Source organism: Leucopleurus acutus (assembly GCF_964270905.1).
Source record: "Leucopleurus acutus genome assembly, chromosome: 15".
Lineage (NCBI taxonomy): Eukaryota > Metazoa > Chordata > Mammalia > Artiodactyla > Delphinidae > Leucopleurus > Leucopleurus acutus.
This window is the reverse complement of record NC_139157.1, coordinates 71,615,700-71,641,303: the sequence shown is the minus strand read 5'-3', so window position 1 is coordinate 71,641,303 and position 25,604 is coordinate 71,615,700. Positions and strand designations below refer to the sequence as shown.

Sequence of the window (25,604 nt, the reverse complement as noted above, 5' to 3'; positions counted from 1 at the left end):
CCTCCTTTGAAAATATTTTCTACAGTTACCTAAGAAAACAAATTCCTAAGAAACTGCTATGTTTTCCACCAGCACTTTAAAATTCTTTCCCGTATACTTTCCTCTTTTCTTTTCTATCAGAGTCATTTTGGAAATGTTAATTATTTGTTCAGAAGACTTTCTATAGTAGTCCTTTAGGCCTTTAAAAGAAGTAATATTTTAATTCAAACAAGCAGCATTAGAAAATTCCCGTATGAGCAAAAAGACTAATAAAATATGAATAAGAAGTTAATGGTCTAAAAGTTCTACTGCCAATATCTTAGATTCTCTAACACTCTCCTTCTCTGCCCCTAGTCCTGTCTTCCCTCTCTTCCACCAACTCCTTCCCCAGCACACTACCCACTCTTCATTTGGTCCTTCCTTTCCTCTGAGTTCATTCTTCCTAGCTTCGCCTCTGTATGCTGAAGACAGTTACTCCAGCCATGCACTGGCCATCCCCCTAGTGAAACGGAGCAGGACTCTGTGGGGCTTCTGGGCATAGAAGAACTTTCTGTCCCCTGATTCTGTCCTCCCTATTCTTGTACGGGATAGCCGTCAGCCTCCATGAACTTCCCTGAGTTCCAAAGAGCAAGGTCAACAGATGCTAATCAGGGAAGGGCGGGCAGGCAGAGACAGGAGAGGAGCAGTCAAGAAGCAACAGTGCAGCCTTGGGGCAGGTCCTGGTTCCACCTCAAGGCATACACATAACAGTATCTTTAAACTCTTTACAGAACTAAAACCCCCAACAAACGGAAGATGTTAGCATCCTGCATTCCAGAGAAGACCACCTGAGGCCAGATGAAAGGAACCAGAGAAGCTCATCAAGAGACGACAGGAGACCAGATTAAAGGAGTGCAGGACCTGCACACACTCTGATCCTTATCAGCAACCCAGCTCTTGAACCACTGCTGTAAAACTCCTCACCAAATCCTCCTAGGTTGGGACACATAGTTTTTGAGGGTCATGAGCCCTCTGTGTCCCCCTTTGACTGGCAAAGCAAGAAAGCTATTCTTTCCTCCTTCACCCAAAACTCTGTCTCTGAGATTCGATTCGCCACTGGTGCACAGACGCCGAGTTTTCAGCAACACTAGCAGCCCCTGGCCCCTTGCTCTCCCTCATTCCACTTACACAGCACACGAGTCCACGCTATGGAGTCTCAGCTAGGACCTCAATCAAGTCCTGCAATATTTGTTTTCTATTGCTTACTCGTCCATAGCATGATCCCAGAGCAGCTTCTGCAAACCATTTTTCACTCCCCTTGTCCCACAGGCATTCCATCTCTTACCAGCCACTACTTCAGATGAATGCCATGCAGAGTGAACAATCTTCACTTGCTCAGCTCCCCCACATTTAAAAATGTGTGTGCTTTCACTTCTTTTCTTCTTCCACTGCCGAGATGTATTCTTGCTTCCTTGTTTCTAATCTCTCTACAGACCTTACTGCCTCAACTCTACCTCTCTACACTAACAGCTTCAATTTCTCCTTCTCTACTGGTTCCTTCCTGTCTCCAAGGAGCCTCAGGACTCCCTGATTTTAAAACCATGTCTCTTGACCATGACAAAGCCAAAGCTATGGTTACTTATCTCTCTTTCCACCTACTGCCAAACCTCTCAAAAGAGAGGCGGACAAACTTTCCCTCACTTTTCACTTCTTGTTAATATTATGCCTATACTTCAAAGACGGTCTCACACTACCACATTCTGATATCACAATGTAGATGAGGTCTCTTTCTTCTGATCCAACAAAATACTTTGTAAATCACCTGTTTTTCTTCCATTGCAGTTATTTACATATTATTATTATGTCCCTGAAGGTCTATCTTTTTAAATCACTGTAAAATTCAAGGTGAAGACTGTTTCCTGAATTTTTGTTTCTTTTTGTTTTGATTACTCATGAACCTCAGCATCTTTTTCTATGTCCATTGGTCATTTGTAATTCTTCCTGGAAGATTATATGGTCTTTGGTTTGTTTTTCTATTTTTACGGTCTTTTCTTTATTATTTCATAAGAGTTCTTCACATATTAAGAATATTAACTTCCTGTTATATATGGTGCATGTGGCCTCCCTACTCTAGCATACTGTGTCATTAATCATTTACACAGCATTCCTGTTTGCTTTTACAGAAGGAGTTCTAAATTTTTATGTAGTCAGATCTTTCCATCTTCTTACTTATAGCTTCTGCCCTTGACGGCATGCTTATTACAATCTTCTCCACACACGTTTAACTATTAATCAAAAATTTCCTTTAGTGATATCATGGATATAGAAAATGATTAACCTCTACAGCTGGTATTATTTTTCACTGTTTAGATGTAGATTTTTTTTAAATATAGATAAAGATGTCTGACGTCTATATAATTCACTCAACTCTGCCAGCACCATCTACTTAATAGCCCATCTTTTCCCCTCATCACCTGTAATCAGATACTATATTCTCATACATAGTAGAGTCAGTTTTCTGTGCTTTTCTCTTTTATTCTACTATGGCTAACGACAACAAATATCTTCTAACCTTTAATAATATGTGTGTGTACACGTGTGTGTGTGTGTGTGTGTGTGTGTGTGTGTGTGTGTGTACACTCACTTATTCTTCACAACCACTCTATGAGGCAGGCACTATTATTATTCTCATCTTATAGATGAGAAAACAGGCACAGCATGTTGGTACTGCTCGGTAATGATAGCCTATAATAGTAATGATTAATCTACTAATCTCTCTATCCACTGAAAAATGCCTCTATTTTAACTACTATAGTTTTTAAGTGACTTTAATATTTAGTAATATTATTTATCTCTCATTCTTCTTTTTTAAGTATTTGCTTGGCTGTGTTAGCAGTTTAAAAACATAGACTCTACTCAACAGTAAAAAACCAAAACCCTCCAATTAAAAAATGGGCAGATCTGAACAGACATTTTTCAAAGAAGACATACAGATGACCAATAGGTACATGAAAAGATGCTCAACATCACTAATCATCGCTAATCAACAGAAATGCAAATCAAGACCACAATGAGACCTCATATCTGTTAGAGTGAATCTTATCAAAAAATAACAAGTGTTGGCAACGATGTGGAAAAAAAGGAACCCTCATGCACTGTTGGTGGGAATGTAAATTGGTGCAGCCACTATGGAAACCAGTATGGAGGTTCCTCAAAAAAAATTAAAAATAGAACTACTGTATGATCCAGCAACTCCTCTTCTGGGTATTTCTTTGAAGAAAATGCAAATATTAATTCAAAAAAATATCTGCACCCCCATGTTCACTGCAGCATTATTTACAATAGCCAAGAAATGGAAACAACCTAAGTGTCCATCAATGGATGAATGGATAAAGAAAATATGGCATATATACACAATGGAATATTATTTGGGCATAAAAAATAAATGAGATCTTGCCACGTATAACAACATGGAAGGACCTTGAGGGCATTATGCTAAGTGAAATAAGTAAGACAGAGAAAGACAAATACCGTATGCTCTCACGTATATATGGAATCTAAAAACAAACAAACAAGAAGAAAAAAAAAGTTCATAGACACAGAGAACTTTTTGGTGGCTGCCAGAGAAGGGGGTGGGGGTGGGGAAATGGGTGAAGGTGATCAAAGGCTACAAACGTCACGGTGTAAAGTAAATAAGTCCTGGGAATGTAATGTACAGCATGATGACTATAGTTAATAATATTGTATTACATATTTGAAAGTTGCTAAGAGAGTAAACCTTGAAAGATAAAAACTTTTTTGTAACTATGTATGGTGATGGATGTTAACTAGACTTACTGTGGTGATCATTTTGCAATGTACACAAATACTGAATCATTATGTTGTACCCCTGAAACTAAAATAATGTGATATGTCAACTACACCTCAATTAAAAAACAAAACAAAACAAACATGGGCTCTGGAGTCAGAGTTCGTGGGATGAAATTCTGTCACTGTGCCTCTGTTTCTCCCTCAGAATAAATAAGAATAACAATGGCATATTATCATAAGTATATTATCAGGATTAAATGAAGCGATAAGTGCCAATGTTCAATGTGTAAAGATTGGCACTAAGTACTCCATAATCACTAGATATTTTCTATTACTTAATAGTAACAATAGAAGCCATAAACAGTGAAATAATACCCTCCAAAGCCTAAGAGAAAATAAATCTCATTCAAGAATCGTATATCTAGCAAAGCTATTCTTCAAGAGTACGGTTGAAACAAAGCCGCCTTTAGATAAATAAAAGCCAAGACTTTTACTAAAGGACTTTTACTAATGGGTGTATTTCAGAGAGAAAGGAAATAATCCCAGAAAAAAAAGAACATCTGTGATATAACAAAACAAAATATAAGTAAATACAAGTAATTTGTATCCATATAAAATAATAAGGATAAGTAAGCTATACTTCCGGCACGACACAGTGAGGAGGCTGGCAAATTTCTTCCCCGCACAGCAACAATACAGCAGGACAAGTACTTCAACACAACCATGTCAGTGCTCTGGAAATCAACTAGAGGCAAAGAAGCAAAACTTTTAAAGTAAAATGGGGAGTGGGCCAGTTCTTGAAAGGAACATAAAATGTCTACGCTTCTCATAGACACGATGCCATTCTAGGACACTCTTTAGCTATCTTGATTAAAAACAACTCAAATATTACGAACGGGTAAAGGCATCCCCATGGCTATAAATCATTACCTTGTTTTTGTTTAAACAACCTTAGCAGAGAGGCAAACTCTGTGGTGGCAACTGCTTACCCCAAACACAAGTATCAGTCAACGATCATCTGGTGCTCATCATGGCTCCTTCCCCACCTCTCTGGCTTCTAAGCAGCCCTTTAGAAAGTAAAGGCTGCGTGTTTTCAGACAGGGTCCTATGGTTTGCTCCTGATGTGTCATGTACTGTGGTCCAGCAGCACCAGATGATCTGTTATTATGTACCAAAGCAGCAGAACCTTGTGGTTACAGGATGTGAGGAGGAATCAGAGCCTTCTCAGTTCTATTCCTGGACCTACTACTTACTTGGTCCTGTGGTTTGGGGCTGGTTACAATTTCTCTGTGGTTAAAATGAAATCCTCACAATATGGCTTGCCTTCAGTGTTTAGGATACAACGTGGTCAGGCTATGAATTTATAATGTTTTCTAAGTGAAGTCTGGGAATAGGCATAGGTAGTAAAAGGGTGCACAAGATACCTCATCACTTACAAAAGGATATTTTAGAATCAGCCCCTGGAGAATACTGCCTATCAGTTTTCATTTCATGAATTTTCTCTACTTGGTAATTAACTCTGATTTGAGTCCTAAAGATATAGGGAGAGGCACCCTGAATTCATTTTGTGATACAAGCATCTTGCATCATATAATAAAAGAAAGCCATGGAAGGGATATTTTGTTCCAGATTGAACCAGCCTTGTCGCTATGAAATTATAAGCAGTGGATCACAAGGACGTTGGCCAATTGGACTCTACATGACTATGAAAAGAACCTACTATTTTATGATCAAAATATCACATAAAATAGTGGGTGTAAATGGTTTTAGAAGTTAACAGAAATACCACCCATAAAATTAACATGTAAAAACTGCAGAGAACTTTCTCTTGTGGCATTGTTAAATTAGACAAAACCCTAATTACAGTGACGGCACCTACTAAGGGCCAGGCACAGTGCTCCACATTTATAGGGATTCCCTCCTTTAACTCTCAGCAGCCCAGGGAGGAAGGTAGTTATTACCCATTTTATGCATGAAGGAACTGGAGCTCAGAGAGATTAGGGCCATGGTTGAGTTCATACTGCTAATAAGTTGTAGGACCTGGACTGAACCACAGGGTCCATGGTTTTAACAACTTTATATACTGGCTTCCACAGAGCACCAATGTTGCCATCAGTGAAGGGAACAGTATGTTTAGAAAGAAAAGGACTGTAATGATAAAATAAGGGAGTTATAATTTTATCATAAAACTACCAAGACAGCATTTGTATGTATTCCGTATACAAGGTATTTTTATAACAGAAAGTATATGGACAGATGTTGGTGAAAACATTAGTCTTTCTTTGATTATAAACTATCAAGAATTCACTGTAACCAGGTCGACCAAACACATTTTGATTTAATGACATTTTTTTTTAGTATTTATTACATACATGGCACTATGCAGCATTCAAGATCCAGAGCATTTTACCTCTGATGGGTACCTTAGCGATAACGTATTACTCACTTTTAAAAATGTAACTGAGCAAATTGAGCAGTAAATAGGAAACACGGATCTTGCCCTTAAAATGCTTACAGTCTCATTGGGAAGACAAAAGATACAAGCAGAAAATTTACAGAAGGTTCAAATTAAAAGCAAAACCAGCGGTACACAAAGAGATCACTATAGGATTTGGGGAAGACAACATGAATTAGGTTGAGGCTTAAACAGGGCCCTTGGTAGGATTCCAATGGGGAAAAGAGTGAGGTGGGGAAAAAAACCACAGAGGTCTCAGAGTTTGTGCTGGAGGACCCTGAGGACAATAGTTTGAGGAACTTTAGAAGATCAACATTGGCCGCTGAATTTCAGATTATGAATAGTCTTGAATGCCAGGATAAGGAATTTGAAGTTGACTGAAGTTCTCTTTGGCCAAGAACCACTCAAGTTTAATTCTTCCTTGTGGGTAAGAATTAAGAACAGAAATGTGTTCACTCATTTGTTAACCCACTGTAATCCAGTTCCTACAACTTTACTTCTGTTATTATTTTCTAACACTTAGGTATACCTTTCATTTCTCTTATCATTCTTTCTGTTATATTTTGCTGACACCTCTTAATTATTCCCTGTGACACTGGAAATTATAAACATTCAGCAGTAATCATCCTTTCTTTCCTTCTTTTCCTCCTATAATCTTCCCTTATCAAGTTCACCTATTCTTAGGGATTCAGTAATCATCTTTAAATGAATAACTTCTAAATCTATAATCTCTGTTGCTAATCTTTCAAAGAAACTCCAACTCCATGTAGCCAAAAGGATAGTAAGAAAGATGTGGAGACATATTATATTATGAATTTTTTTAAATGAGAAATACATGTTAATAAGATAATATTTTAATATATTGTTAACCATTCTTACTCAGTTATTTATAGTATCAGAAGTATTTATAGTATCAAAAAATTCACAACTTTTTTACACCAAGGACAAACAATGAAACGTAAACAAAATGACACCATTTTCTTAGGTTGTCACCTACTTCTCAAAAAAGACAGCAGGTTTGTTAAAATTTAAGTTCCTTAAAATTCAACGAATTCTGAAACTGCATTTATAACTAAAATTTCTATTTAGTATATTTACTAAGAAAACATTTAAAAATTACTTCTTGCCTCCAAAATCAGTGAAATCTTTTCTCTATTGATTTTAATTTTGTATGTGAATATAAAACTCCTAGAAATTCTGAACTTTTTTCCTTACAAAACTTATTATCCAAACTCTTCCTATTTCCACCAATGCCAAAATACTGTAATCAATTTCTATTTTGTCTCCTACCTTACACCCTAGTGGTCAAGTTCTGTTATGCCTTTTAATGATTACACCTTTCACAGTAATTGTTAAGCTTTCTATTCCAAGTGCCTCAATTCAAGTTCAGGCTCTTTGGACCACATCACTGCAATAGTACTGCGGTCTCCTAGTTAGTCTCCTTGCTTGTGTTTACTTCCCCACTGAAAGCAGTTTACACAGTAAAAAATTTTTTCATCCTATTTTAAAGCAGGTCTTGTGTAATGAGAGCTCTTATAAATTTATCTCCCCCATTCTCAAAAAGAAACCGTATTCTTCCTTTCTTCCCTTATTTATTCATTTAACAAATAATATACTGAGCACCTACTAGAGGTCAGGAATTGTTCTCGGTGCTGTTGACACATTCCGGCCCTCACAGAGTTTGTAGGTTTGGGGCGGACACAGTAAGTAGGAGATTATAATGCAGTGTGGTAAGTGCTGTAACAGGAAGTTCAGGATTCCAAAACAGAGCAGGGGCACCTACCCAGAATTAAGAGAATTAACAAAGGCTTTCTAGAGGAACCTAAAGCCTGAAGGATGAGTAGGAGTTTGTCAAGTTAAGAGAAAGGGAAAGAATTTGTGAGAAACAGGGAACATGCTCAAAGGCCCAGGGTTCAATGAATCATATTTATTCTGGCATATTTCAAGAACTGAAATAAATTAAATATGATTGAATCACAGGGTTTGAAGGGGAAGAGACAAGAATTAAGGCTAGAGAGGTAAGTAGGGCAAGATTATGCAGGCCGTCTAACCTGTGTTGAGGGGTCTGTATCTGATCCTAAAAATAGGATATTAAACAGGAGTGTGACATGATCACTTTGCATTGTAGACTAACTCTGTGTGGTCAGGGTAAAGAATGGATTAGAGATGGGGAGGACCAAATGCAGGAAGTCTCCTTAGGAGGCTGCCGCAAAACCCCAGGCCTGCACCTGGAATGAGAATGCGGACAGGGAGAAGTGGGCGGATTCGAGAAGAGGAGTAGATGATGAGAGAGAAGAAATCAAGGATGAATTCCAAGTTTCTAGCTTGGGCCACTTGGTAGAGGATGGAGTATATTAAAAAAAAAAAAAAAAAAAAAAAAAAAGGACATCTCTGGAGAAGACGCTGGTGGTTTGGTCAGGAAGATCATGAGTGCCGCTCTGGAGCGACCTCAGCGACACGCAAGCAGAGGAAGCTGTCGTGAGACATTAAAGTGTGTGACTTCAGTATGTCAGAGTTTGAGCAGCTGCCTGTGAAGATAAGGCCCATGAGGCAGCCGTGAGTGCGTGTCTAAAGTGGTATGGGCCAAAGGCCACTAGAAATGAAGATCCTAACAATAAGAAAGGCCAACAAAACACATCATCCACACGGAAATGAAAGTAGGTTGAGAGCAAGGCTTTGAAAACAGGTAAGAATTAGAGGAGGGCAGTTAGGAAACTGGGAGAAGATAGAGATAAGATAAACCTAATTGGCATAAACACCAAAGATGCCAGGGTGAGGGGCTTACATAAGGATGAAGGACTGGGCTTCCCTCGTGGTGCAGTGGTTAAGAATGCACCTGCCAATGCAGGGGACACAGGCACGAGCCCTGGTCCGGAAGCCACAGGCCCACATGCCGTGGAGCAACTAGGCCCGTGCGCCACAACTACTGAGCCTGCACTATAGAGCCCACGAGCCACAACTACTGAGCCCCTGCGCCACAGCTACTGAAGCCCACGGGCCTACAGCCCGTGCTCCGCAACAAAGACAAGTCACCGCAATGAGAAGCCCATGCACCGCAACGAAGAGTAGCCCCCGCTCGCCGCAACTAGAGAAAGCCTGCGCGCAGCAACGAAGACCCAACACAGCCATAAATAAATAAATAAATATTTTTTAAAAAAGGATGAAGGACTAATAGTCTGAAAGGACAGAGGGGAGAAGGCACTGATCTCACCTCCCAACCCTGAAACACTGTGTGGACCAACAAGCATCACTCTTTGAAAGAACCGCAGGAACAGTGGAGGTCTTAAATGAGAGCCATGTTTTAGGAAAGCAAGAAGGTAAAGGGACCATCCAGTGAGGAAGTTAGGGAGGCTTTATTAAGGAACAGGTTTCCAAAGGCAGAGTGGGAAGTTTTGAGAGGGAAGGGCATGTTGGCAGTTTGGTTTAGGGGAGAGGAAATACAAAACATAAAGTATGAAAAGGCAGGAAGTATGAGAAACGGTATATGGAATTAGACAAATGAGATGTTATTTTTACATTATAACGGGAGACCAAGTATAACAAAAATATGAAGTAAGGCTTTCTAAGAATTATGTCCAGAGGCCACGTGATGGACTGCAAAGATGGAGTGCCAGGAGGTGGGTTTATGGCAGGGGGAAGGTTGCATCCTGGTGTCTATGAGTTGAGGCAGCACCAGTACAGGCTCAAATCTTAAGGGCAGCTTTGGCTCTAATGGACGGATCTCTGTTTCAACATGTCATGTGTGTTTTGATCCTCCATTTCTACTCTGCACCATGTCCCTTGCCCAGAAAGCCTTCACATAAAGGATGCAGAAATTCAGAAAATGCTTTTATAAACTCCATCTGCAAACTTACTATAGAGAATTAAAAGTCTCCTCAAATGCATGTTCCAGTAAATACCTTATCCCCAACCTCAATCATGTCATTTACCTCTGCAGTTTGAATCACTAAATCTGTCTGTGACTCCTTCCCAATTTAGACTAGATCAAACTGTTTATTTTTAAAAGCCAACAACTTCCACAAAACACTAGGGATCAGGTTTTGAGCTGCAGAGAGAATTGTATGTGATTTTGCTGCAGATTATCAGAGCCATAAAACTTTCATGCTAGAAAGGTCCTTGGAGACCGGATTACAGGAGCAGACACTAGTGAGTATTGTCACCTCAGAGAAAAGCCAGGAACCCCAACTATGACAGCCACTTATGATACCAGGAGACTTTTTTGATGTAGGAAAATATCTTCTTATTTCAGACTATAAAATACAGAATATTTCCAGAGACATTTGTCACAATTTATATATTCAAGTGAATATGAATACTATCCTTTAGAGTGTCCACTTTAAGACTATTTATTTGTCCAATGATGCTGCAAACTGCTCAACGACTTTCAAAGTGACTTTAAAATCAGTTTTGTTACTTAGTTCTATCTTGTAGGTAATTTTCTTCCCTCTTTCTTAACTAGCAGTAAAAAAACAAAAATCTGAAGAAATATTTGGAGAACAAGAACTACATCCAAATACTGACTTGGATCAATATTCTCGTTCTGACTGTTCTCAAGAATCACTATCGGTCTCAAAGGATTTTTCTTTAAATGCCATCATTGTGATATTTAAAAGAATTGCTATAGGTTCTAAATACAATATTCAAAGAGGCATTCCAAAAGTACTATGAACATCGGCTGTAATCACTGTACAGAGTTCCAGGGTATTACCTAGAAAGAGAGAACACTCATCCGCATCTAACTTTTAAAGAAAAAAAAAATCAATCACGCTACTTTATAGTGAAACCTCAAAATCGTTGTAAAAATGAAAAAGGACTTTGCATGTACCACTACTTAAAATAAAAACTTTGAAAGAGATATCCATTCTTAGGCCACTGAATAAGAGAAATCTATGTATATTATTCAAGAAAAATCTGAGAACTCTACGTTTGGAAATAGCTGAAGGCACAAATCCAATGTAAATTACAAATCGGGCCTCTCTGGCTCAATCGTCTGGACTAATGTCAAAGTTTGAACACTAACCATTTTCCATAATCAGAACCCACCTACCAGTAATGTGTCCTGAAGTTAGGACTATTTACATTTCCATATTAATAGTATTTCTTACCGAAGTATTATTGCCTAATACCAATAAAAATGCCAAAAATATCATGTTCCCTGCTTTATTAATAAGCTCTTTTCTTCCCACATACTGGGGACCCCATGAACTAAGTTCATCCTATGTTCCATTGGTCCTGAAGGTCTTTGAAGCCCAAACTGCTTTAAGATTGTTTCTATTGGCACCTGTATGGGTACATTTACCTGTATGTCAATGCCTTCTTTTCCCCTTAAAATGGCTCAATAATTAGTTGAAGTGATTTAATCTAATACACTAAAATTAGAATTCTATTGCAGAGTCCCTACTTAATTCTGAACAATTCTTAGGAACAAAACCTGACATAGTTCGAAGAATTGTTTTGACTTCCTTTTGCATTAAATCACTTTTAAATGATTCTGACTCTTTTTTGAATTAACAAGTACACATATTTCAGTCTAAGTTTTCAAGAATGCAACTCTTTCTCTGCCAAACTGACATATTTCCAAAATCTGATTTTGGACAAGAGTATATGGAAGTATGATAACTTATCATTTGTAAACTAATGATTTTATTCTGGTATCACTGAGAAATACAAACCAAGGCAAAGTATTTCTGTGCCTGAAACAGTACTTACTGAAAAACAACACTTCAAGTGAAGCTAATTCTCTCATGGCATTAGAATCTAACTACCTGCATTTGAGTTCTGCCTCTTCATAAACTGACTCTTTTGGGTCAAATTCTCAGTTTTTCCACTACCTTTCTGAGAACTCCTTTTGCAGTTCTGAATCAATAAAAAGAATTGAAAAAATATACTCAACAGAGGTCATTAACCACACAAACCACCTATTACTATGCAAAGTATTCAGGTTTTGCAAAAGTCTGACTTTCACCAATCTGATCAGTGGAAAGTGAGGAAATAAAAACCTGATAATTTTGCTCTCGGTGCAGTCCAGATGGAGAACAGTTGTAGGCTCTCTCATAAGAGATTTCTGAATAAAACTATGACTACTAATGAGGTAGGCATACATGGCAAGATATATAAATTTTGCATTGTCCAGATAGGAGTATTTCGACACACCCGTTTTTCATAGATGTGCAAGAAACATAAATACGCTGAAGAAAGATAATTACAGTTCACAGGCGTAAGAGTATTAGAATTCCATTCTTACTTCTGAGCAACAGTAGACTGATGATGAAGTCAAGAGAATACTGAATCAGTTTCTCGTAACTTCGTTCTTTTAAAATACACACATAAATACTGTATATATGTGTTCCACTTCACCATTAATAACCCACTGTGGAATATCTGGAGAACAGTAACACAGATACATGCTATTTGATAACCTTTTATAATAAACCAACAGTTTCAACACCCTCCTCACTGAAACAGCCTTAACTGACCAATTCAAATGTTGCATTCTTCTTGTTTTTCACACTCCTTTAGGTTTTCTACTATGCAGTGAAACTGCCGAAAGGTAGAACATTCTTTAGAAAGGAGAAAAATACTGAAAGTGGCTGGAAAATCTACATACGGAAGAATAAATAACAACATCTACAAAGTCACCTCAGTAAATGAGGCACTGTAACAGTTTTATGTCAGACTAAGACTTTTTCTGTGCCTTGCTTTCTTTAAGATCAACTTTAATGACATAGGATAAAAGCACCCATTTTAGTTATAAAATTTGATTCGTTTTGATAACTGTACACCCATCAAACCATCTCTACAAGTAAGATATGGAATATTCAAACATTCCAAAAAGCTCTCTTGTAGCCCATTCTAATCAATCCTCAGCCCAACAATGGCGCCAGCCAACCACTGATCTACTTTCTATGGCTATAGATTAGTTTTGTCTTTTCCAGATTTCATATACGTGGAATAATATACAAGAAATCTTTCGTATTTGGTTTCTGTTGCTCAGCTTGATTTTGGGAGATTTATCCACGCTATTACATAAATCGATAGTTAGTTCCTTTTATTCCTTCATACTATTCCATTACACGGCTATACCACAATCTGGGTATATGATGACATCTGGACATTTGGGTTGATTGCAGTTTGGGGATCTTACAAATAAAGCTGCCATGAATAGTTTAAAGTTTTCATTTCTCCTTTGAAAATACCAGGGAATGGAATTCCTTGGTAGTATGATAGGTATATAAAAAAATGTAACTGCTGAACAGTTTTCCACAGTGGTTCTGCCATTTTACACTCCCACCAACAATGTATAAGAGTGTCAGTTGTTGGAAATGCTCACCAACACTTGTTGTCATCAGACTTTTAAACTCTAGCCATCTAATGGGTATGTAACGGCACCTCACTTGATTTTAATTTGCATTTCCCTGATGACTACGGAGCTTACGTGTGCTTAATGATCATTGCGAAGTCTTGTTTCAAATCTTTAGGTCAGCTTTAAAAATTGAGTTCTTTATCTTGAGCTGTAAGAGCTTTGATTTTTGTTTTTTTAATATATTCTGGATAGAAGGCATTCATCAGATGCATGTATTATAACTCTTTTCCCCAATCTGTGGCTTGCTTTGTCATTTCCTGAACAGCATCTTTTGAAGAGCATCAGTTTCAATTTTCAGTTCAATTTAAAACCTTTTTATGACTTGTACTTTCTATAAGAAATATTTGCCAAACCCAAAGGCACCAAGATTTTCTCCTATATTTTCTTTTAAAAGTTTTATAGCTTTAGCTTTACATTTAGGTCTATGACCCACTTTGAATTCATTTGTGTGGGGTAAGTATGAGATAAGGGTTGAGATTCGTTTTTTTCCTTATGGATATCTAATTGTTCCAAGACTATTTCTTGAAAGGACTATCCTATCCCCACTGAATTACTTTGCTACTTTATCTAGAATCAATTAACCATCTGCACATGGGTCTATCTCTGGATTTTTAAATTCTTTTCCACTGATCTATTCTGCTTTATTGTTCTACTGTCTTACACCAATATCACACTATCTTGGTTTACTGCAGTTTAAGTCTTAGAATCAAGGAGTATAAGTCCTCCAACTTTATTCTTTTTTTTCAAAATTGTTTTAGCTATTCTAGGTCCTTTATATTTCCATAAACATTTTGAACCATTTTGTTAATTTCTATAAAAAGCCTGCCAGGCAAAGATTTTTTAAAAAATAGATTTACGTTTTTATGTCATAAAACTTTTTAACAAAGGATTTCAGTGAAATGGCATTGATCTTCCTTGAATGGATTATTTTATTTGGATCTGTAGATAGGATGCCTGCATGTGAAAGTAAGGTGTTTTTTTGTTGTTGTTGGTTTGTTTTTTTTAAATGGTACGAGGGCCTCTCACTGTTGTGGCCTCTCCCATTGCGGAGCACAGGCTCTGGACGCGCAGGCTCAGCAGCCACGGCTCAGGGGCCTAGCCGTCTGCGGCATGTGGGATCTTCCCAGACCGGGGCACGAACCCGTGTCCCCTGCATCGGCAGGCGGACTCTCAACCACCGCGCCACCAGGGAAGCCCTGAAAGTAAGTTTTAGATGCACACCTATGGTTTCACTACTAAATACCCACCTATCTATTAACAAAACATTTTAACCACACAGAAAAGCATTAGAGAACATTCACTAACATCCATGTGTTCCACTACATGATTCTGTGAAATATCAACATTATGCCATCTTTATTTCAGACCACAAAAAGGTCACACATCACTTGAAACTCCCTGTGCCCCTCCTTGATCCTACTTCCCTCAGGTAACCACTCGCCTAAATTTGATGTTCATCATTCCCAGGCATGCTACACCTTTACTACAAATGTATAATATCCAAAAGCAAACATGACATTGCCTTTAAACTTTATGTACGTGGATAACTATATATGAATCTGATGGATGTTGAATGGTATCTGATCCTTGTGAAATGACAGTATGGGTGCCATGATTAAGAGCTCAGGCTGAGTTAAAATGTCTCCTTTTGGAATTTTTCCCTTAATTCTCTGGTTCTTAGATATATTCATGTGGACATACGAAACACTGGTTCATTCCATTTTTATGTACTGTACAATACTGCAAACTCTCTATACATGTGTGTATATATACGGCACAAATGATCAATCCTCTGTTTTGTTTTTTTTTTAAACAAGGAGTTTAGTTTTATTTTCTCTGTGCATTTGCAAAACACTTCGGACTGACACAGAAAAAAATAAAACCTCCTGTGAAAGAAATTACACTTACAAAAGGAGGCCTGGGAGGGATTAGCACCTTAGCCCCTGGGAGCTACAGCAACTCTGATTGGTCCAAGGAAGGGAACAGATATTGGGAGGCTATAACAAGAGGAAAGGCAATGAGAAATCACTGAGGGAGAGGGCCTCGAAGTGGGCCTCGAGGGGGAACTGGAGGCCGGGGAGTGGGTCTGGGTGGAGGGAGGGGGCCCCCGCTGGTAGCCGTAGGGTGGAGGTCGTGGAGGGCCAGTGTATCCATGAGGGGGCAGCAGTGGAGGAGGTCCACGCATACCATGCGGAGACATAGGACCTGGGTGACCCATGGGAGAGCTGAACGGAGGCCCTCGGGGGGGCATGCCCATTGGAGGAGGTCCAGGATGAGGCATTCCAGGCGGTGGTCGGGGTGGTGGCTGCCCCCCAGAGCCAGGGGGCCCAGCATGGGGGTGTCCTAAGCCATGAGGGCCATGGTGGGCCAGCTGCATCTGAGACATCCCTGGATGGGGCATCCCACCCGGTGGGAATGGGTGAGGATGTGAGTGTCCATGTCCAGGATGTCCAGCCCCTGGGGTTCCTGCTGATGGGGGGCCATGTCCTCCAGCTCCAGGAGGCATAGGTGGTGGGGGCATGGCTGGGGGTATCCCAGGTGGAAGGGCTCCAGGAGGCAGTACTGGTGGTGGAAAGGAGCCAGGAGGACGCATGCCTGGTGGAGGAAGCCCAGATCCCAGTGATGATACCACAGGATTCGGAGCAGAGGGTGGAGGGGGTGCATCTGCAAACAGCTGATGAGGGCGGTCAGCCTGGGAGAGTGGGTTCTGTGCTGCCAGAAGTCGTTCAGCGGCTGAGCCATGGCGTTCACCTTTGGAGTCCTTCTTGAAAGCACAGGACACGGTGATTGGGCGGTTACAGAGGTACTGCCCATTCATGGCCTCAATCGCTGCATCCGAAGCATCAGATGAAGCAAAATTAATAAAGGCATAACCTTTGGAGTTGCCTGCCTGTGTCAGGGTCCCACATAATCTTGGGGGTTTGTAAGATGACCCCAAAGGCGCTAAAAGTATCATAAAGCAACTTCTCATCGATCTCTGGGTCCAGGTTCCCAATGAAAATGTTGGCCCCCACATCCAGGTTTTTGTCGTGAGCTGATGCCTTGTTCACCCGTATTGGTTTCCCATAGAGTCTGATCATGTTCACGATCTTAATGGTATAGTCAGCATCTTCCTCACTCAAGAATTCCACAAAGCCATAGCCTTGGTGCTGACCAGCGACTCTCTCCTTTGGCATGTGGGTGTTGACTACTGGCCCTGCCTGGAGAAATAGCTCCACAGCAGTGGTTCGCTAACCTTCTCATCGAGGCCCCCCACATACACAGTGGCATCCTGGTTCCGCTCGGAGATCGGCCCGGCCGCCATGGCGAAAGAACTCCCGCCGTCTCCAGACAACGATCGATCAATCCTCTTGTTGACGGACATTTAGATTGCTTCCAATTTATCACCACTACAAACGCTGCTGCTGTGAACATTTCTGTACGTGTCTCCTCGTGAAGGAGTTTCTCTGGGGTGCAAGTGCTGTGCAGTAGGTTACGATCAGATGATCTTACATATTATATTGCCGAAGTGTTTCATGAATTTACACTCCTGCGAGCAGTAGACGTATTCATCTACAGCCTCCCAAGCGTGTGGCACTGTCTGCCCATCTAATGGATGTGAAATGGCATTTGGTATCTGTGAGGTGACAGGGTGATGTCGGGCAACCGTGGAAACGTGCTGCTTGGACTGCCCTTCAAGAAGGAACTTGCGTAGGAGCGCAGTCAGATAACTGTCTCCAGCCACAGCTTTAAGACGGGCCGCAGCATTCCGTTCAGGCCATGCTCTTCCCGAGGAGTCCCCAGTCAATGACAGAGCACGGCAGTAGGACTAGGGGCTGGCCGTTTCCACTCAACGCGGAACTCACTGAACAAGCAATCTCTGCTCTGCGGCTCCCACTGCGCTGGCTGAGACTTTGTCAGATATATATTACAGTCCGAGGCGTTCTCTGTCCAGTTCTGCTTCCCAGATGTGCACTGGTCTGAAGGCTTTTCCCGCCCAATCCTTCTCCCTCCCAGTTTCACAGGCATTACCCACAATATACTCCTCCTATTTCACCTCCATCTCAGGAACTGCATTATGGAAAACTCAAACTGATATCTTGATGGAGTAGATCAGAGCTCAAGCCTCTACTGAATTAAATGGCTTGAATTTACATCCCAGCTCTACGTCTTAACACCTCTGGACATTGGACAGGTTATTTATTTCCCTACACCTCAGCTTCCTCATCTTTAAAATGGGAATAATAATAGCACTTACCTCATAGGTGTGATTAAATTAATACAAGCCCTTGGATGGAACGATCTCTGACACACGATAAGCATTCACTAAATATTAGTTTTTGTTCACCAAGTGTGAGTTCCTTATCTATCACAAGAGCTGTGATTAGGCTTGGGGATATATGAAACCATGATTCAGTAAACAACGATCTGGGAACAATTTACTGGTCCTTTCCTTAGATATGTGTGTATATTTATATAGGTGTTATTCTAACATGTGGGTAAAGGCAGGGTCATCTCAAATAAAATACTCAGTGATGATAAATAGTTCCAGCCCGATTCTCTTTGTCAATGATTAATCTATATTCTAAAACTTGTTCCTCTACCATTTGTGTTTTGATTTTTTTTTTTCTTTTTTTTGCTTATAATAAAATACACAGACAAGTAACATTAAAGAATACAAACCGTAAAACTTGAGAAACATTCTTGGGAGGCTTTGATCAATTGTCTTCTCTCTAATAAAAGAGTATCATATATTTGGATTTCATAGTCCACAAATCTTGAGAGTGTTGTATTAGTTTACTTAAAGGGAGATACTAAGAATCAGTTAAACAATATCATAAATTGTTTCCAAGATAATGCAGAAGTCAAAACATAGCTGGTATTCTTTTTTAGATTGGCTTTTTTCCCCTAAAATTATTTTCCCAGAAATACACACCAGTTCCCTCTTTTTTCATCAATAACTTTCTAAAATTTACAATAATTCGAGGTCAAAATGATATCTATCTACGAAGAAAGATCGGGAAAGAAGTGTAGTAACTAATGCATTCTTCCTGCACTCTTGTCCTCAGAGACGAGGAGAATGAGAATTCGGAGGAACATTAAGTCTTTAAGAATGACCCAGTCAAACATTTATTGTAATGAGATTCTATTCCCTATCTTCGGTTTTAAGACTAGGAGTTTGGCCAAATATAAACTTCTGAATAAGTAAATGCTTGTAAAAATAAAAGTCTCCATTAACCTTTTGAAATATTTTTTCTGTCTCATTCCAAAATTCTATATTTCTCCAGAGCAAGAAAAATAAACCTGTATTGTTCCAAAACCCTGGATGAAATATATACCCAGAAGTCCGGGCCTACTGACCTCTGTAATACATTTGTGCCAATAGATCATATATCCCATACTTTATCCATCCAATGGAATGAAAAACAATGCTAGAGGGTGGAAGGGAGGGAGACACAAGGGAAAGAGATATGGGAACATATGTGTATGTATAACTGATTCACTTTGTTATAAAGCAGAAACTAACACACCACTGCAAAGCAATTATACTCCAATAAAGACGGAAAAAAATATATAACAGTGCTAGAGCAAGTGGTAGAAAGAGAAAAAGATATGCACTATCTTGTCAGTAAAATGAGTGACATTACCATACTTTGATCGATCTGCATAATAAATTCCTATTGCATTTTCTAAGACATACGTACTATTAAAATATACTTTTAACCAGGCTATATCTGCTCTTACATACTATACCTTATCTTCTAAATCACCACTCTTCATTTCTTATTGTAGTTGTTAGCTAAACTACAGAACAGATTAGGTTCCAGATTTCCAGGTGAGTGATCAAAATCCCTCTTCTCCCTAGAATTCCCTCAGAATAAAATAAAAGCTTGATCTGTATGTAGGACAAATCTCATTTAACCATTACACTGTCTTCTGCGAAAGTGATCACTACTCTAATGATTAGGAACATCTGAGAACCTGGGCTCCTCAGAACCTTGTGCTACAGTACGTTAATAGGAAGTTTGCAAAAACAGCAACTCTTGCACTTGGGTTTTGATAAACACTAGGTAAAACAAAACAGGTCTCTTCACTCAGCTCTTGAGTTCTCAGAACTTTAACACACTATTATAAACTAATGATCTCTGAGAAGATGCATAATCTCAATATGTAAATTTATCATTCTTATTTAACTAAAAAAATACCTCTTCATGGCCCAAAAAGAGTTGATAAGAATACCGAAGGACCTACCCATGCAACTCTTAAAATAGGATAAGAAAGTTTCCACGTTGTTCAACAGTTTATAATAAAGATCAAAACATGTAAGAGGTAATTATTGTTCTATACTGGTAAAAAGAATAGGGATGCCATTTTTTTGGAGGGGAAATTTTAAAAATCCAAACAAGGTATATGTATCATCAATGCCAAAACACTGAGTTAATTTCAAATGAAGCAAAGGTTGTGGCTAGGCTAAGAAATTAAAAAAAAAAAAATCTAACAAGGGACCCCACACAAAATTTCAGGAAAGGACCTTTTACTTTCTGGTAATACAAAATAAGAAGGTCTTAAGAAGGAATGGGCACGTGATTGGTGGAAATTCCTATTTCAAGATTATTTATTGGTATAGCTCTAACTCTTTTCAAAGGTAGGCTTATTAAATAGTAAGAAACTTCACAAAGTTCCACAAAATTCAAAAGGGATAAAAATTTTTAAAGGAAGTAAGTCAACTGACAATTTATCGACATAGTTTCATGAATGCACCAAGTTTTCTTTTCCCAGGGGTGACTCTACCAGATCAGAAGAGAAAAGAGGTATACAGCGGTTTAGCGGAAGAGAGGAGAACGTGGCTACAACTGAGTCACATGGAGGCTGCAACCGGTTTTCTGAAAGTTGGCAACGCTTAAATCATAAGCATATGTGGAGTGAAGAAGCCCCTGCTCTTCTCGCTCATATGAGCTGGATTAGTCACCTAGTTTTCCCGTAAGCTGACAACAATAACATTTTGTGGGTTCTGTGGTATCCGGAAAAAAGGGTAACATTTATATTTTCATACCCCAAGTTAAGAAGAAATTTTTCAATAAAAGAGAAAACAGATTCAGAGCAGTGCTGGTTGTAAGCGAAGTATCAACTATGAGACATTCCAAATTCTCCACATACCAAGCAAATGTAAAGACAACATGGAATGTTAGCAGACTGGAGGTTATAACTTTAAGTAAAAAATTTCAACTTCATAATCACAATATAGGCAGTAAGGACAACATTTAAAAACATGGACATCCTTAAACCAACTCATCAGATAGACTAAAAGGACCCTAGAGTTATGAATATGAAGTATCTTTGATACTTCTTAAAACAATGGCATAGAAGAAGTCTTAACATTGCCATGAAATCCTAACAAAGAGAAGGATTTTTTCCTGGCACTACCTTAAACTTCACATTGTTGTGTCAAATTTTAAAATGTTATCAATTTCCAATGTTATCGAAGATAATTTGTGTATAACATACTTTAATTGTATCTAAACACAATATTCTAGTATAGAATACAGAAGAGTATGACGATTTTTAAAAACAATCTGAAATGGGAGAAAGTGGAACAAAGGTTATCAGGATTAAAGTTGGAGAGACTTACATATTATGCTTTCAAATACTCCTACGGTTCCATGTATAGGGGAAGCTGTAGGGTATAGGGGAATTACCTTTCAGGGGTCATTGGAAAAGAAAAGCTGTCAGCTACTTACTCTAGCCAGCTCCCTAAATCCAAGGATTAGATTCATACAACTAAAATCAAGATGAAGCTTTTCTCTAAAACTGAGGACATATACATCAGGCATTTACAGAATCAGTCCCTACTGACAGGTTTAGCAGGTGTATATTTAGCATATCTATATGCAAATAATTTTATATATCTATAGTTTATACTGATATTTACCTCTTTACAGAATTAATCTTTAGATGTAGACTAATTCTATGAAAGCAACTAATAGCTCCTCAGAATAAAGGCAAAAGATAAGATATAAAGCTGCAATATTCATTTCTAAAATGAGTTTCAAATGATCTCTTTTAAGATAAAAAGTAAGAAAGTTTTAATGTTTTTATGAGCTAATCTTTTGCAAAACCACAGTTAAATATAAACAGTGACTAAATACATTATATGGGAATACTATTTTTTTTCTAGCTTGGATTCATAAGAACCTTGGAACCTTGAAGACTGCTCTTCAAGTTTTCCATTGTTACAAATTTTTAACAAGATATTTTAAAAGCCATAAAACAATCAAGCATCTCAAATCAAAACTTATATTTTCAACAAAAATCCTAAAAGTTGTCTTATTCTACAATCAAAAATAACATTCTATGATTGCAAACAAGTTTGCCTTCTATGATGAAGCATTTTTACCTAAAAAAGATAGAGGTTAAAAAAAAAAAGCTTGATTTTGCCTTCTACTCAATTATCCTAAAATATTCAGACGACTGGTTTTCCAGTGCCAAATCAGGTAACATCAGCTATGACTTTTGGAAGAAAAATTATGCCTGCTGACAAGAATCCACTTCATGTTCTATGTTATGGAATGAAAGTGATATGATACCATCTCTGCTGCTTCAGTTAAGTCTTATTCTGCCAAAGCTTTCTAACTATACTCCCATGTGTGCCCTAGTGACCTCATTCGGTTAAGTGCCTGCTAATCCCTTCATGTCAAGTGTCCTATTTTTATAATTTAAAAAAAGGGAAATTTTCAGTGGAAAAATTTTAATCCTTACCTTGCTTGATTCACTGCTGTGTTTGGCCCCATTGACCCCTCGTTCCTGTAACGCTTATCCTTAGCCTCACAGCTACCTTTCCAGCACCTGTCTCCTTTCCTCTACTGTGCTAATAATACTCAAATATTGGTGTTTCTCAATGCTCTGCTAACACGGAAATATGGAAAAGAAGAACATAAAGTTATTTTATGCATATTACCTGACTTTTTAAATTTCCATTTTGATTTCTCTTATGGTACTGATAAGTGCTCATGTCCACAGTTAAATTAAAAAGAAAAAAGGATGGAAAGTACATTTTTATTAATTTATTACCTGCAAGAAGTTCTACCTATTAGCAGATATCTATTAACAAACGGCCACAGGAAAGAGACTAATTCTAAAAATGTCTAACTTACATGTTACAATTCTTTAGCTCTACTACAAACAGTTAAGAAAGTAAACATTTTTAGAAGGAATTCCAGTGCATTAAGTCCTAAGACAGGGAGTCATCTGTTTTTAAATAAACTGTTTTAAATAAAAATGAATCCCACCTCAAAGAAATACTTAAGAGATGAATTCCTTTAGATGAAAATACAGCAATAAACATTCTCTGAAATACAGCTTTTAATATATTTTGTGAACTAAATCATTACAATAAGCCCAGCCATTTACATTGTCTTTTGTAAACAGAATATTTATATTCTTAAATTCACTAACTGTAAGAGCCAAGATGTGTAATGCCTACCACTTAACTACTACAATTTTTTAAACACTGGGTGAAATTCAATGGTTTTTGGAATCTGAGTATAAATCTCCCAACAGGCTTACCTCCCACACTTTAATCAGCATCAACCAGTCACTCTACATTAGCAGAAAATACACCTGAAAACCAATGCTCACAGTATGTTAGCAAAGGCTCAACTGGGCTTGTGTCAGAAAAGTTAGAAGACTATGGAATTTAAGGTAATACAAGGAGAAAGGTTCATACAGGACATGATGGGGCAAGATCATAGTCTGGACTGTCAAACGAAAACTGAAAACAAAAATAAGATTTAGAATTTTAACTTAGTGTGCCCGAAAGCTTCCTCTTCTTCTTGGACCTCCTGCCATCTGCAACCCAGGCTTCTGAATCGGGGGTCAAGGTTTCCAGTCTGACATGCAAACAGCTTGAAAGTCGGCACTTCAGTCATTACAAGAAAAAAGCTGAACAAACTCAAAATTAATAACTCTTCTTAGCCTAATCCTGCTGCCCTGAAAACTGGAGCAAACACAGAGAACACCAGCCTACCAGGAACAGAAGGCCAGGAGCAACGCTCCAACTACAGCCCAAACATCATGCTCAGCTTTCAACAAAAAATTACAAGGCATGATCAAAGGTAAAAAATGCAAAGCGAGCATCAGAATGAGATTCAGCTATGGTAGGGATTTTGGAATAATCAGACCAGGAACCTAAAACAACTATAGTTAATAATGCTAATGGGTCTAATAGAAAAAGCAGACAACATGCAAGGACATATGGGTAATATAAGTGGAAAGAGGGAAACTCTAAGAAAGGGTCAAAAGAAAAGCTTGAAATCAAAATCATAGTAATTCAAATGCAGATTGCATTTGATGGGCTCATCAGTAAACTAGATATGCAGGAGGAAAGAATTCATGAGCATGAAAAAGTGTCAACAGAAACTTCCAAAACGGAAATGCAAACAGAGAAAAAGAAAAGAATAGTCAAGAAGTGTATGACAGACACTGGAGGAACAAAGATGGAAGAGTAGAAGGACGTGTTCTCACTCCCTCTTGTGAGAACACCAGAATCACAACTAGCTGCTGGGCAATCATCGACAGGAAGACGCTGGAACTCACCAAAAAAGATACCCCACATCCAAAGACAAAGGAGAAGCCACAATGAGACGGTAGGAGGGGCACAATCACAATAAAATCAAATCCCATAACTGCTGGGTGGGTGACTCACAGACTGGAGAACACTTATACCACAGAAGTCCACCACTGCAGTGAAGGTTCTGAGCCCCACGTCAGGCTTCCCAATCTGGGGGTCCGGCAAAGGGAGGAGGAATTCCTAGAGTAACACACTTTGAAGGCTAGTGGGATTTGATTGCAGGACTTCGACAGGACTGGGGGAAACAGAGACTCCACTGTTGGAGGGCACACACAAAGTAGTGTGCGCATCGGGACACAGGGGAAGCAGCAGTGACCCCAGGGGAGACTGAAGCAGACCTACCTGCTAGTGTTGGAGGCTCTCCTGCAGAGGCCGGGGGTGGCTGTGGCTCACCATGGGGACAAGGGCACTGGCAGCAGAAGTTCTGGGACGTACTCCTTGGCGTGAGCCCTCCCAGAGTCTCTCATTAGCCCCATCAAAGAGCCGAGGTCAGCTCCAGTGTTGGGTTGCCTCAGGCCAAACAACCAACAGGGAGGGAACCCAGCCCCACCCAACAGCAGTCAAGCAGATTAAAGTTTTACTGAGCTCTGCCCACCAGAGCAACAGTCAGCTCTACCCACCACCAGTCCCTGCCATCAGGAAACCTGCAATAGCCTCTAAGATAGCCCCATCCACCACAGGGCAGACAGCAGAAGCAAGAAGAACTACAATCTTGTAGCCTGTGGAACAAAAACGATATTCACAGAAAGACAGACAAGATGAAAAGGCAGAGGGCTATGTGCCAGATGAAGGAACAAGATAAAACCCCAGAAAAACAAATAAATTAAGTGGGGATAGGCAACCTTCCAGAAAAAGAATTCAGAATAATGATAGTGAAGATGATCCAGGACCTCAGAAAAAGAATGCAGGCAAAGGTCGAGAAGACGCAAGAAATGATTAACAAAGACCTAGAAGAATTAAAGAACAAACAAACAGAGATGAACAATACAATAATTGAAATGAAAACTACACCAGAAGGAATCAATAGCAGAATAACTGAAGCAAAAGAACGGATAAGTCACCTGGAAGACAGAATGGTGGAATTCACTGCTGTGGAACAGAATAAAGAAAAAAGAAAGAAAAGAAATGAAGACAGCCTAAGAAAACTCTGGGACAACATTAAAGGCAACAACATTAGCATTATAGGGGTCCCAGAAGGAGGAGAGAGAGAGAAAGGACCAGAGAAAATATCTGAAGAGATTATAGTCGAAAACTTCCCTACCATGGGAAAGGAAATAGCCACCCAAGTCCAGAAAGTGTCACGAGTCCCCTACAGGATAAACCCAAGGAGAAACACGCCAAGACACATAGTAATCAAATTGGCAAAAATTAAAGACAAAGAAAAATTATTCAAAGCAGCAAGGGAAAAACAA

The 25,604-nt window shown here is 39.0% G+C and overlaps 2 protein-coding genes across 2 annotated transcripts in view; both read right to left on the bottom strand.

The window, feature by feature from the left end:
- ME1 (malic enzyme 1) overlaps nucleotides 1–25,604 on the bottom strand; it is a gene marked incomplete at its 5' end in the record, with an annotated part of 192,052 nt that overhangs the window by 47,819 nt on the left and 118,629 nt on the right. The gene's annotated exons all lie outside the window — the stretch shown is intronic.
- Nucleotides 15,612–16,890, bottom strand: LOC309971892 (splicing factor 3B subunit 4-like; the record flags this gene model as incomplete). The annotated part of the gene is given in 4 exon segments (XM_082855314.1): nucleotides 15,612–15,692; nucleotides 15,694–16,476; nucleotides 16,478–16,798; nucleotides 16,804–16,890. Coding segments are annotated over 4 exon segments (1,272 nt in total).